Source organism: Camelina sativa, chromosome 17 (genome assembly GCF_030686135.1).
Source record: "Camelina sativa cultivar CO46 ecotype springtype chromosome 17, ASM3068613v1".
Taxonomy (NCBI): domain Eukaryota; kingdom Viridiplantae; phylum Streptophyta; class Magnoliopsida; order Brassicales; family Brassicaceae; genus Camelina; species Camelina sativa.
This window is the reverse complement of record NC_141896.1, coordinates 39,772,369-39,785,751: the sequence shown is the minus strand read 5'-3', so window position 1 is coordinate 39,785,751 and position 13,383 is coordinate 39,772,369. Positions and strand designations below refer to the sequence as shown.

The 13,383-nt window shown below is 38.1% G+C and overlaps 1 protein-coding gene across 8 annotated transcripts; it reads left to right on the top strand.

Moving 5' to 3' along the window:
* Positions 1-1,089: 1,089 nt before the first annotated feature.
* LOC104758852 (phosphatidylinositol/phosphatidylcholine transfer protein SFH13) lies at positions 1,090-6,169 on the top strand. Of its 8 annotated transcripts, none has more exons than XR_015586424.1 (17): positions 1,145-1,718; positions 1,968-2,095; positions 2,356-2,462; positions 2,630-2,933; positions 3,051-3,150; positions 3,275-3,541; positions 3,645-3,722; positions 3,808-3,912; positions 3,989-4,038; positions 4,128-4,230; positions 4,343-4,441; positions 4,526-4,639; positions 4,720-4,879; positions 5,093-5,481; positions 5,564-5,638; positions 5,720-5,840; positions 5,921-6,169. XR_015586424.1 is itself a non-coding variant. In XM_087494469.1 (16 exons), exons 3-16 carry the CDS (start codon positions 2,456-2,458, stop codon positions 5,741-5,743), a joined length of 1,875 nt encoding a protein of 624 aa, XP_087350595.1. In that variant the 5' UTR covers positions 1,090-1,718; positions 1,968-2,095; positions 2,356-2,455; the 3' UTR covers positions 5,744-6,169. The 8 variants fall into 8 exon arrangements, 3 of the variants coding, with proteins under 3 accessions (XP_087350595.1, XP_087350596.1, XP_087350597.1); XR_015586428.1 differs by having other exon boundaries at positions 1,227-1,718; positions 4,139-4,230; XR_015586425.1 differs by having other exon boundaries at positions 1,421-1,718; positions 2,055-2,095.
* Positions 6,170-13,383: the final 7,214 nt, after the last annotated feature.

Genomic DNA, 13,383 nt, shown 5'->3' with positions numbered 1-13,383 from the left:
TTCTGGAAGTTTGTAACTTGCCGGCTTCTGTCTCTGGAAGTGTGTTACTTGCCAGCTTAGCTTCCCTTGTTTGGGCTTAGTGTTTAAATGATTTCTTTGTTTTCACTTTTTTTGTATTCAACAGATGTAATCTGTTCAGTTATAATATAAAACCAGATGACAAAAAAAATAAAAAAATAGGGAGATGAGTAATGTGAATTATGTACTACTTCTACAAGTGGAGTATATTTATGAGAAGAACACAATAACTGTCTTAAATAAAAATAAAATGATAAGAATGTTATATTCCATTAATGGCTTAAGAAATCAACAATCCTAGTATGAATCTAAAATGATGGGATGCATGCATTTAATTAACTACTAGGCTTTGAGGAATCTTGACACGTGTCCATATCCATACGAAAAAAAGTCAACTTACTCCTTGTTTAATTACCACCACCCTTTTTTTAACGTTACGCAACAAAACTTTTACTAATTTATTGTCATATCGTATTCAATCTTTTCATTTTATTAATTCATCGACTTATTAATTCTTTTCTATTATTAGTTCAGTGACTAATGAGATAATATACTCCTATTTAATTGCTAGAGTCATTAAATATATATATTTATAGAATTAGATGAAACGTCAAAACAAATAAGATGAAAAAGATAGTAGTAATTTGGGATACTATCCAAGTACTATAAACACTCTCTACGTTAAGAACGAAGGTATTTAGATTTTTTCCGCATATCAACTAGTAATATTTTTTTCCCTTTTAAAACTAGTAAATCGATGAATAAATAAGAAAATTCAAGATATATGCGAAAATGAGGTGAATAAAGTAAAGATCATAAGCTTGAACAAACCACTATCTTAAAGGTCTGATTCTGTGGTCCAATTTGTCATCTACAAGTTTTTTTTTTTTTTTCAAAAAATATTATACATTTTGATCAAAGAATAATTGTATGTGACATATATATATATATATATATATATATATTATGTATTTACATACATTAAACAGTTTGGCTATATATAAAATAATTGAATATATTTGTTGTGTGGTTGAATTTATTATATACTAGTACACAACATATACAGTAAGTAACCACAATAAATTAAAAATACAGTGTGATATATATATGTGAGGGAAGAAGAGAAGGGGGAAGAAAAGGACACGCATGCAAAATGAAGGCAGAGACCCAAAGGGAAACTCACTGACGAACAACACTTTATTTCTTTCATTCACCCCATTGCTGCTGTAGTATACTCTCTCTAAAGGGACCATTGTGTTGTGTTGGAGTTGGACCCAACACTACTACGCTATATTACCAAACCTAAACCTTTTTCACCTTTTTTTTTTCTTATAAAAAAAATTTAAAGAAAAAGAGAAAGAATATTATTAAATAAATAATTAAGTAGTAGAAAGCGAAAAGAAAACTCAAAAAAGAGTAAAGGAAGCAGAAGAAGAAGAAGAAGAAGAAGAAGAAGAAACAACACGCGAGAAATTTCAGATCTTTCTTCTCTCTCTCTCCGCATCTCCTTTGCGCAACCCTCGTGTAATTCTTAGAAGAAGAAGAACCCTTTTGTTATACTTTCACTTTCTCTGGAAAAATCTCGTTTTTTTTTTTTTTTTTGCGTGTTTTAGAATCTCTCTCTCTCTCTTTTATCTTCCCTGGGATTTGGATTTCCGATCATTGAGTTTTTATCGGAGAGATCCTCTTGTCACATTCAGGTAAAACCAGAGTCTGTTCTCGTTTCTGTTTTTTTTTTTTGGTGTGTCGGTGGGTTTAGTTAGAATTAGATCCGTATTTGTTCTTCTTCAATCGGCATTGCTTCGATTTCGAACTGCTTTGTTCTACGACTGTTTCATCTTTTTTGTATTTTTAACGGTTTCTCTGTTTCTGTCTCACTTAAAGTTTTCAGATTGCATTTATTATGGCCAAGCTTTTAAGTAATGCGTTTTTATTTTTTAATTTTAAAGGAGAGAAGAAGAAGACAAGTGTAGTTTAAGTCTTTAATGCTGAGAAAGTGAGAAACCGTGTTGATGGATTCTTCTTCCCTACTTTAGTTGCAGATCTAGAGCTTAACCCTGAAGACCAAACAAAAAAGGTTCGGTTTTTAGTTGTAATCGCTTGAGGCAAATATCTTGTGGGTTGTTTTAGTTCTTATGTTCACGGGGACCTAATCTAAGCTTTATGGCACTGTGTAAAAGAGATATATTTAATGCCATCACAGCAAAAAAAGATTTTATTGGTTTTTTCATTCTTAATGTTTATGCTTTTGATTTCAGAACCCAAGAAAGATTTTTGATGATTCTTGATTTTAATTTTTTGTTTTTTGACAGTTTTTTTTGTCTTCTGTTTCTCCAGGTTTGTTTTTGTCTCATAAGTGTTTGATGGTCGTATGATGACTCACATGCATGTCCTCTGAATCTGTTCAGCAACAACAAAGCTTTCCCTTTGAGTTGATATGTCTGGTAAATTTTTGATGTTTAGTTTTTGATATATTCTCAAGTTTCTGTCTTTGGTTTCCCTGTGGATGATGAATTAAGGAAACTTCTTGATTCCCATGGGGATCAATCTTGACAATTAGATAATGAGACTTTTACAGATACTTACTTTTGATTTTTGTTTTGTATTGAAGGTATTGAAGAAATTGGTACCTTTGACGAATTTAGGGAGAGAAGATCAGACTTTGAAATCTCTGAAGATGAGCGACGGCGCTCCAAAATAGGGAATTTGAAGAAGAAGGCCATCAATGCTTCAACCAAGTTCACTCATTCTTTGAAGAAAAGGGGCAAAAGGAAAATTGACTATCGGATTCCTGCTGTCTCCATTGAAGATGTAAGGGATGAAAAAGAAGAGAGCGTTGTGCTTGAATTTCGCCGTAAGCTTCTTCAGAGAGATTTGTTACCTCCTAGACATGATGAATACCATACTCTTCTCAGGTTTGTCTGTTCCTTCTTTAGTATCAGCTACATATACACTCTGGTCCCTTTAGCTAATAAAATGTGATGCCTTGCTAATACTGTCAAGCTAACCAACGATTCATTTTGAAAATATAGGTTTTTGAAAGCTAGGGATCTTAACATTGAAAAAACTATCCAGATGTGGGAAGAAATGCTAAGATGGAGAAAAGAGTATGGGACAGATACCATACTAGAGGTTAGGAGTTAAAGATTCAAGTTCATTCTTGATATTTGGATGCAAACATCTATTCATTTTCTTAATTACTTGATGGATTCAGTATCAAACTCTTATAATTTTAATTCTTGTATGTGGATGGTAGGACTTTGATTTCGAAGAGCTTGAAGAAGTTTTGCAATACTATCCTCAAGGCTATCATGGAGTTGATAAGGAAGGAAGACCTGTCTACATTGAAAGACTTGGAAAAGCTCATCCTTCTAAGCTTATGCGTATCACCACCATAGATAGATATTTAAAGTACCATGTGCAGGAGTTTGAGAGAGCTCTCCTGGAGAAATTCCCTGCATGCTCAATTGCCGCAAAGCGTCGAATCTGTTCCACGACTACTATACTAGATGTGCAAGGATTGGTAATTATTTAGGAATCTTTCTGTATTGTGTAACGCTTTGAAGCAGATTTTTCTCTTTTGTTGCTTCTAGATTCTCATATTTGCAGTGTCATGTTAATGACAGGGAATTAAGAACTTCACACCAACAGCTGCAAATCTTGTGGCTGCCATATCGAAGATTGACAACAATTACTACCCTGAGGTACTTGTTTTTTTCAGTTTTACATCTCTCATATCTTCTTCACATGCATTGCCTGTTTGTTTGAAGTCATTTCATTATTTTGCAGACGTTGCATAGAATGTACATTGTAAATGCTGGAACAGGTTTCAAAAAGATGCTTTGGCCTGCTGCTCAGAAGTGTCTTGATGCAAAGACCATTGCAAAAATACATGTACAGCTTTTCAGCCTTGTTTTTCTATTTGGTTAACTATTACTCTGTGTAGTTTATCTTATCTCTGTCAATGCAGGTGCTAGAATCCAAATCTTTGTCTAAGTTACATGAAGTCATTGATTCAAGGTAGCTTTCTTTCCATTTAAACCGCACCTGAAAAATTTCGGATATCATGTCTAAGCAATACTTATCAGCTTTGGTGCTCTGTGCTTTAGTCAATTGCCAGAATTCCTAGGAGGTTCATGCTCTTGCTTTGGTGATGGAAGAGGGTGTCTTCGTTCTAATAAAGGACCCTGGAATGATCCTGAAATAATGAAGGTACGTCTTATTAAATTTTGCTTTTGCTCTTTCCTAAGGAACTTTTAAGTGGGAGTCAGCTTATAGTCCGATTTTGTACATGAAGCTCATTTTAGATATTTTCCTTGATTAGCTCATCTACCATGGAGAATCATCACTCTTTAGGCAAATTACCAGGAAGCTTAGTGACCCGCAGAATTCTTCCTCCTACATAAGTATACATCCATCGATGGTAAATGGCTCTGTCAAACCAATTTCTCTATTTGTTGTAAAACACTTTTCCCGGTAATATGACAGTGTAACTGTGGATTTATAGGCTATGCAAGCTGAGACTTCAGCGGCCGAGTCGGTATCTTGTTCTGATGTTCCTACTTCTCCAACTGGAAGAATGTGCTCAGCTTCTGCTCATGTGAATCCAGCTTATGAGGAAGTGAGTTATTGTATTGGTACATTTGTATCACAGACCACTCTAGTTTCTTAACACTAACCGGAACAATATGATCTATGCAGTCTAGAGCATCAGATGCTAACGGCTATTATAGTTGCGATGACAAGTTTGCCGTACCTGACAAAGCTGGTAACCGAAAAGGCCAAGAAAGGCAATCCCATTACCAAATGTTCGAACTCAATCAAACACCTCTCGGTTTAAAATGTGAAACATCTCCACCAGGTTATACTTCTTATTCATGCTTTACTGCTGAAACAATTCCATTACATATGACTTTTTTTTCTTCTTCTTCTGTAATCAACAGATCTTTGATAATATAGATTCTTTTAAGTACCAAACCCATTACATATGACTTTTTTTTCCTTCTGTAATGAACAGATTTCCTGTATCATTTTCTCACCTTTTGAAATTCATTTTCCGTCTGGTATGTCGTAGGTGCTCCCATCATTCCTAGGCTTCATGGTTTAAGGGGAACAATTGACAAGATAAAATGTGAGAACCTAGCGAAAAGGCTACTTTCTTTAATGCTGAAACTAGCTGCTGTATTCCGCTGTACTCCGTTTGAGCTTCTGAGAAGCCAGACTACAGTTAGCCCTTCAAGTCGAACAGAAGATGAGAGTAGGTGCAGCCTCATCCCAACCCCTAGACAGCCCACAATGAAAGACCGGATTCTTCCATGTTTGGAGCGTATTCAGAAACTGGAGAAAACTTACGAGGATATCCGGAACAAACCCGTTGCAATACCTGTAGAGAAGGAGAGAATGTTGATGGATTCTTTAGACAGAATCAAGTCGGTTGAGTTTGATCTCGATAAAACAAAGAGGGTACGGTACCTTTCCTAGATGTTTTCAACCTTCAAACTTTGTATATTCAGTATGGACTGAAAACATTTTCCATTGGTTGCAGCTTTTACACGCTACGGTGATGAAACAGATGGAGATTACTGAAATGTTGCAAAGTTTACGAGATTCCCAACTTCACGTAAGTACTTATTGCCGTCAGTATAGCAACGAACATGCTGATGGTAGGATGACTAACAACTCGAAACTGTTCTTTGTGCAGAGAAGAAGAAGATTGTTCTGTTAAAAACCAACCTTAAGAGAACATCTGAGTTTTGCACAAATACAAATCTGCACATACAGAGAGAGAGAAAGAGAGAACAGATTCCGAAAACAAAACACATGTTAGGTTCTTTAGCTCCTTCCCTTCTCCTCCTGATCTAACTTTTGTTCACAACTTTTCTCTCCTTTTTTTTATAAATAGGTCCCTCTGCTTCTACTTTTTAAGTTATAAAAAGAAGAAAAAGAAGAAGATAAGGACAGTGAAAACATCTGATGATCAATCAATCCTGTCTTTGATAATATAGATTCTTTTAAGTACCAAACCCTTTTGTTGTAACCTGGTGTAGTTAAGAAACTACACTATAAGAGCTAAACAAATGAGATTTTGTAAATCTTTTGAAGGTATTTTGATAATGGAGGATCAGGAAGAATCCATTTGTTTAACATGAAACGCAAAGTGGTTTTTGCAACTCTGTAAGTAGTTGAGGTTCTTTGACAAATCTGGTGTGGAGACTCATGTAGATGATGAACACTTGAAATTAAGATAGAGATGAGATGTATATAGTGATAATATAATTGAGAAACATTAGGAGCCTCTGAAGAATCCATTTGTTTGAGATAAAAAAAAAAGCAAACTATATATGATTTTATAATTTTTAGAATCTGATCTTTCAAGTGGATTTGCAGTTGTTAAAATGTTATTATTATTATATGATTAGAGAGAGTTTATAAAAAAATAAATCATCGAGGGTTCTTTTTTTTTTTTTTTTCACTGAAATATTATATTGATATTGATATATTGGACCTTAACTTACAAAATGGATCGAACGCAATCAACCCAGCAAACCAAAGCTAAATCATACAGAGATTCTAGCTATGTCCTCCACAAAAATACAGTGTAACCAAGAGGGGTAACCGGTTGCTACATACGATTGGCGACGATCCTCTCTTGTTACGCTCTTAGCTATAAGGTGAGCCGCAAGATTCGAATTTCTGTCCTCCAAAAACAGTTTCCAATCCAAAAAATTTTCCAAACCTGCACCAATCCAAAGGGACTGTAACTTGAAAGAAGGCCAGGCTCGAGGCCTAAGAACCCCTTCTATCAGCTCTTTATCCTCTGACGCAAAGATGATCTTATTGAAATTGTGACTTTTTATGCTTTCAATAGACCATAACCAACCATGAAACTTGGCATCAATATTACTAACCACCGATGCAAAAGACTTTCTGTTGTGGAGTAAAGCAGTTCCCCATTCGTTTCTCACTACCCACGCTGCTCCACTAGTATTCAGTTCCTGGTTCCATGAGGAAGCTATATTACATTTGACCCAACCAGAAGGAGGTGGAGACCACGAGTTTTTCTTTTGGGGGTGATTTAGTCTAGCTGTCTCTTCGTCTTTCTCGTTGAAAGCTTGAGCATCAATCCACTCCTGAACACTTTCTCTGATCTTGATGATTGTTTCAGGAACGCTAAGTCTTTTACCTTCAATGCTAAGCAGATTTCTGTTTTTCCATAGCTGCCAAAGGATCCAAGGGAAGGCTTTCCTAATCTCCAGCTGTACTTTGATGTTTTTACTAACTAACAAGCAGTAGTACAAATTCTGGAATAAGGATGTAGGGTCAAACCCATTTTCTGGGTAAGGAAAGTTGTAAATTGCCCAGATTTGTCTAGCAACAGAACAAGAAAAGAGGATATGGTTTGGAGATTCTCCTTCAAGCCCACAATTCTGGCATCTCGAGTCAGCTTTCAAACCTCTAGCGATCATTTTGTCTGCAACTGGAAGACCCCCCGAGACAGCTTTCCACATGAAGGTCTTTATCTTTGGGACTGTACCACAATTCCAAAGTTGCTCTTTTATAATCAGAATTGAGGGTTGCATGAGAGCCTCTGTTACTAGATCGATGTGATCCCTTTGGTAGGCCGCCCAGTAACCAGACTTTACAGAGTAGGCACCACTTTTTGTGTGTTCCCATATGGAGAAATCTTTTGAGAAGGGAACTGGTTTAACTTTGCAGATCAACTCCACGTCTCTCGGGAAGAAATGAAAGTTCAGTTTTGTCAAATCCCAAGAAAGAGTGGCATCATCAATGAGTTCATTTACCTTTAAATCCAAATCAAAGATGATGTTTTTCATTAGAGGGGCTCGCATAACTCCATCGAGAACCCACCTAGACGACCATACAAAAGTTGATTCCCCATCACCAATCATTTGTCTCAAGCCTCTTTTTAGAAGTTCCCTTCCATGTAAGATACTTCTCCAGGCATACGACGGTCTGACACCAAGTTCAGCACTTAAAAACTCAACATCCTCAAAATATCTGCTTCTAAAAAATCTGGCAAACAGACTGTTTTCATCCTGAAGGATCCTCCAGGCCTGTTTAGCAAGGAGAGCTTGATTAAAGATTTGGATATCTTTAAACCCGAGTCCACCCAGATGCTTAGGGAGACATAATTTATCCCATCCAATCCAATGCATTTTCCTCTTGTCTTCTGTGGAATCCCACCAAAAAGCTGACATAGCCGATGTTAACTTCTCACAAGTCTTTTTGGGTAGTTTAAAACAAGTCATTGCAAAGACTGGCATGGCCATTGCCACAGCTTTAAGGAGGATTTCTTTCCCACCCTGAGATAGTGACCGAGCAAACCAGCCTGACATTCTGCTTTTCATTTTCTCATGGATATATGCTAGCAACTCCACCTTGGATCCACTGAAACATTCTGGAAGCCCAAGGTAAGAGCCTGCTCCTCCTTCTTTAACAATACCCAGTTTTTCTTGAATAAGAATCCTCATATCCGCTTCCACTTTATTCCCAAATGTGATAGAAGATTTATCAAGATTTATAAGCTGACCTGTAACATTCCCATAAGCAACTAGAATCCCTTGCAGAGTCGAAGCTTGATCTATAGAAGCTTTAATCAGGAACAGACTGTCATCTGCAAAGAGAAGGTGGTGAATGGCAGGGCCTTGAGGGGAGAATTGGAAGCCATTAAGTTGACCATCTAGTTCAGCTTTATTGAGCAGGTGGGTTAAACCCTCAGCACAGAGCACAAATAAAGCAGGAGAGAGAGGGTCACCCTGTCTTAGGCCCCTTTTAGGATTGATCAGGCCAAAAGGCTGACCATTAATCAGCACAGTGTACGAGACAGTTGTTACACAGAACATAATCATGTCCACCCATTTGCTATGAAATCCAAGCGCAGTCAAGATTCCTTGAAGGTAGCTCCACTCCATTCGGTCATAAGCTTTTGACATATCAGTTTTGACTGCCATGAAGCTTTTTGATATATCCTTATGAGTGCGAAGACCATGCACTGCTTCATGTGCAATGAGAATGTTGTCTGAGATTAACCTCTCTGGAATGAAGGCTGATTGATTTGGAGACATAATCTCAGGCAACAGAGGTTGTAGCCTTGCCATCAGGATTTTTGCGACCACCTTATAGAGAACAGAACACAAGCTGATTGGCCTAAGATCACTCATAAGAGGAGAATTAAGTTTTTTGGGAATTAGGCATAACTGCGTGAAGTTCCATTCTCTAGGGAAGACACTAGTTTCAAAGAAACTACTAACTTCCTTTGTAACTTGATCTCCAACTACCTCCCAATACTGTTGGAAGAATAACCCTGTCATTCCATCTGCACCTGGTGAACTTGATGGTTTTATTGAGAACACTGCATTTTTGATTTCCTCTTTTGACACCTTTGCTAGTAGTTGTTGATTCATTTCATCAGTCACTCTCGGCAGAATACCATCAAGCATACCTTGTGAGTTTGAAGGACTTGACGAAGAGAAAAGATTGTTAAAATAGGACGACGCAATTTCACCTTTTGAGGCCTCTGCTCTATGCACTATCCCATTAATATCAACCAACTTTTCTAACCCGTTCTTATTTCTTGAATTCTTGACCGACGCATGGAAGAATTTTGTGTTTCTGTCCCCCCCCCCACCATCCATTTGGCTCTACTCTTCTGTTGCCAATGACTTTCTTCTTCTTTGTAAGCCTTAACAAGGTTTCGCTTTAGAGAAGCCATTAGAACTGAAGAAGGAAAGATAGAAGACTGGACAGCTTCCAATTCGTCTTGAAGACGAATGATCTTTTCCTTTGAATTGAGCTCATTGTCCTTTTTCCATCTACTAAGCGCTTTTCTGCAGTTTCTGATTCTCAGGGAAACAAATTCTTCAGGCCAAATGGAAGACTGATTCCATGCTTTAACTATAGCTTCTTTCACCATTGGCTTATGCAGCATTCTTTTATCAAATCTGAATGAGCCTTTGTAAGAATCTTGTGATGAGATCAGATTCACCAGAACAGGTCGATGGTCAGATCCTCTTTTAGGGAGGAAAGCTTGATTTGCCGCAGGAAAATTTGTCAGCCACTCCTTGTTGACAAATCCTCTATCCAACTTACATTGAATCCAATGAGGACCTCTTCTTCCACCCCAAGTAAATCCGTTTCCAGAACTTGGTAATTCAGACATACCACATTGGTTCAACATAAGAGAGAAAGGGAGGAAGGACGAATCTGCACGTCTTGGACCACCAATCTTCTCAGCATTATTCAGGATCTCATTAAAGTCCCCTACCATACACCAATTCTCCTTTCTGGTGATCCCTATTCTGGTTATTCTTTCCCAAACATCCTGCCTATATTGAACATTCGGATTCCCATATATACACGAAAGGAAAAAGCTGTGCAAACTTAACTTTACAGAGATATCAACCACATTCTTATCTTCATAAAGAAACTCCATATCTACACTGTTCTTCCAAAACACCGCTAAACCTCCACACGAGCCAACTGGATCAACTGTATGAACATTTTCATAACCCAGCCAGACTTGAATATCTACAACAACATCCTTGCAATTCATTGTTTCCATTAAGAACAAAATTTCAGGAAAGTGATTTTTTCGCAATTCCATGAGACGAGGAATTGTCAGATCATGAGGCCGCCCCAATCCCTGGCAATTCCAGCTCAGAATGCTCATCAGATGTTGGACAGTCCCTCCTTTGGGACTATCAATGGCACTTTTGCTTTTACAGCATTGGATGCACCATCCAGTTCATTACCTGCCTTCCTTTTCTCCACTGATCCTTTGATAAGGCCTGGACTTTTTATCACATCAGTCTCTTTGAGCTTCCCATTTTTTCCTTTCAGCATTCTAGCTTTCTTTTGTTGTCTTTTCCTAGGATTTTTCTTTTTAAGACTAGTACCGGAAGGACTAGCTTCAGAGAAGCCTATCCTATAAACCGAAGAGCTAGCCTTAAGAGGATCCGAGTACAAAGAGGAATCTGAATTAGCAACAAAAGTGCTTTCAAAGGAGCTTTCACTTGCCCTGTCATAACCAGCAAAAGGATTGAGACCACCTGCCAAAGTCACCTGTCCAACTGGCCTCTCCTTGCTAGAGGAAGAGTTTGCCCCCTCATTATCATACCCAAACACTCGACCCTTCCCAAAATCTACATTATAGGAGATCCGCGGAACCGGTTCCAAACTAAGGGCCAATTTGTGAGTAAAGGGGGACTTTTCAGCCTCCGCAACTGACTTCTTTACTCTTGCTTCCTTAACTACCCTTTCTTCGCCATTTGCAGAGAGGAGATACTGACATATATAGAAGAAAAAAAAAAAAATAGTAATGGAATGATATATGGCGACACATACGAAAGCAATGAGATAAAGACAAAAACAGCCCTCGTAATCAGAACCACTGTATAGGAATTATACAAGGGTAAAACCGTCAACTAAGTGTAAGATGTGTGTTTTTTTAACAAAATAATAGAGGAAAAAAATTGAGACCGTCTTTTTCCACTGTGAAAAAAAGTTGGTTGTTAAAATAGGACGACGCAATTTCACCTTTTGAGGCCTCTGCTCTATGCACTATCCCATTAATATCAACCAACTTTTCTAACCCGTTCTTATTTCTTGAATTCTTGACCGACGCATGGAAGAATTTTGTGTTTCTGTCCCCCCCCACCATCCATTTGGCTCTACTCTTCTGTTGCCAATGACTTTCTTCTTCTTTGTAAGCCTTAACAAGGTTTCGCTTTAGAGAAGCCATTAGAACTGAAGAAGGAAAGATAGAAGACTGGACAGCTTCCAATTCGTCTTGAAGACGAATGATCTTTTCCTTTGAATTGAGCTCATTGTCCTTTTTCCATCTACTAAGCGCTTTTCTGCAGTTTCTGATTCTCAGGGAAACAGATTCTTCAGGCCAAATGGAAGACTGATTCCATGCTTTAACTATAGCTTCTTTCACCATTGGCTTATGCAGCATTCTTTTATCAAATCTGAATGAGCCTTTGTAAGAATCTTGTGATGAGATCAGATTCACCAGAACAGGTCGATGGTCAGATCCTCTTTTAGGGAGGAATGCTTGATTTGCCGCAGGAAAATTTGTCAGCCACTCCTTGTTGACAAATCCTCTATCCAGCTTACATTGAATCCAATGAGGACCTCTTCTTCCACCCCAAGTAAATCCGTTTCCAGAACTTGGTAATTCAGACATACCACATTGGTTCAACATAAGAGAGAAAGGGAGGAAGGACGAATCTGCACGTCTTGGACCACCAATCTTCTCAGCATTATTCAGGATCTCATTAAAGTCCCCTACCATACACCAATTCTCCTTTCTGGTGATCCCTATTCTGGTTATTCTTTCCCAAACATCCTGCCTATATTGAACATTCGGATTCCCATATATACACGAAAGGAAAAAGCTGTGCAAACTTAACTTTACAGAGATATCAACCACATTCTTATCTTCATAAAGAAACTCCATATCTACACTGTTCTTCCAAAACACCGCTAAACCTCCACACGAGCCAACTGGATCAACTGTATGAACATTTTCATAACCCAGCCAGACTTGAATATCTACAACAACATCCTTGCAATTCATTGTTTCCATTAAGAACAAAATTTCAGGAAAGTGCTTTTTTCGCAATTCCATGAGACGAGGAATTGTCAGATCATGAGGCCGCCCCAATCCCTGGCAATTCCAGCTCAGAATGCTCATCAGATGTTGGACAGTCCCTCCTTTGGGACTATCAATGGTACTTTTGCTTTTACAGCATTGGATGCACCATCCAGTTCATTACCTGCCTTCCTTTTCTCCACTGATCCTTTGATAAGGCCTGGACTTTTTATCACATCAGTCTCTTTGAGCTTCCCATTTTTTCCTTTCAGCATTCTAGCTTTCTTTTGTTGTCTTTTCCTAGGATTTTTCTTTTTAAGACTAGTACCGGAAGGACTAGATTCAGAGAAGCCTATCCTATAAACCAAAGAGCTAGCCTTAAGAGGATCCGAGTACAAAGAGGAATCTGAATTAGCAACAAAAGTGCTTTCAAAGGAGCTTTCACTTGCCCTGTCATAACCAGCAAAAGGATTGAGACCACCTGCCAAAGTCACCTGTCCAACTGGCCTCTCCTTGCTAGAGGAAGAGTTTGCCCCCTCATTATCATACCCAAACACTCGACCCTTCCCAAAATCTACATTATAGGAGATCCGTGGAACCGGTTCCAAACTAAGGGCCAATTTGTGAGTAAAGGGGAACTTTTCAGCCTCCGCAACTGACTTCTTTACTCTTGCTTCCTTAACTACCCTTTCTTCGCCATTTGCAGAGAGGAGATACTGACATATATAGAAGAAAAAAAAAAATAATAG

Bases quoted from the DNA above. Each gene is read 5' to 3' on its own strand.
- LOC104758852 (XM_087494469.1), top strand. The intron at 3,542-3,644 runs GTAATTATTTAG...TGTTAATGACAG, and splicing joins TACTAGATGTGCAAGGATTG to GGAATTAAGAACTTCACACC. The intron at 4,442-4,525 runs GTAAATGGCTCT...GTGGATTTATAG, and splicing joins TAAGTATACATCCATCGATG to GCTATGCAAGCTGAGACTTC.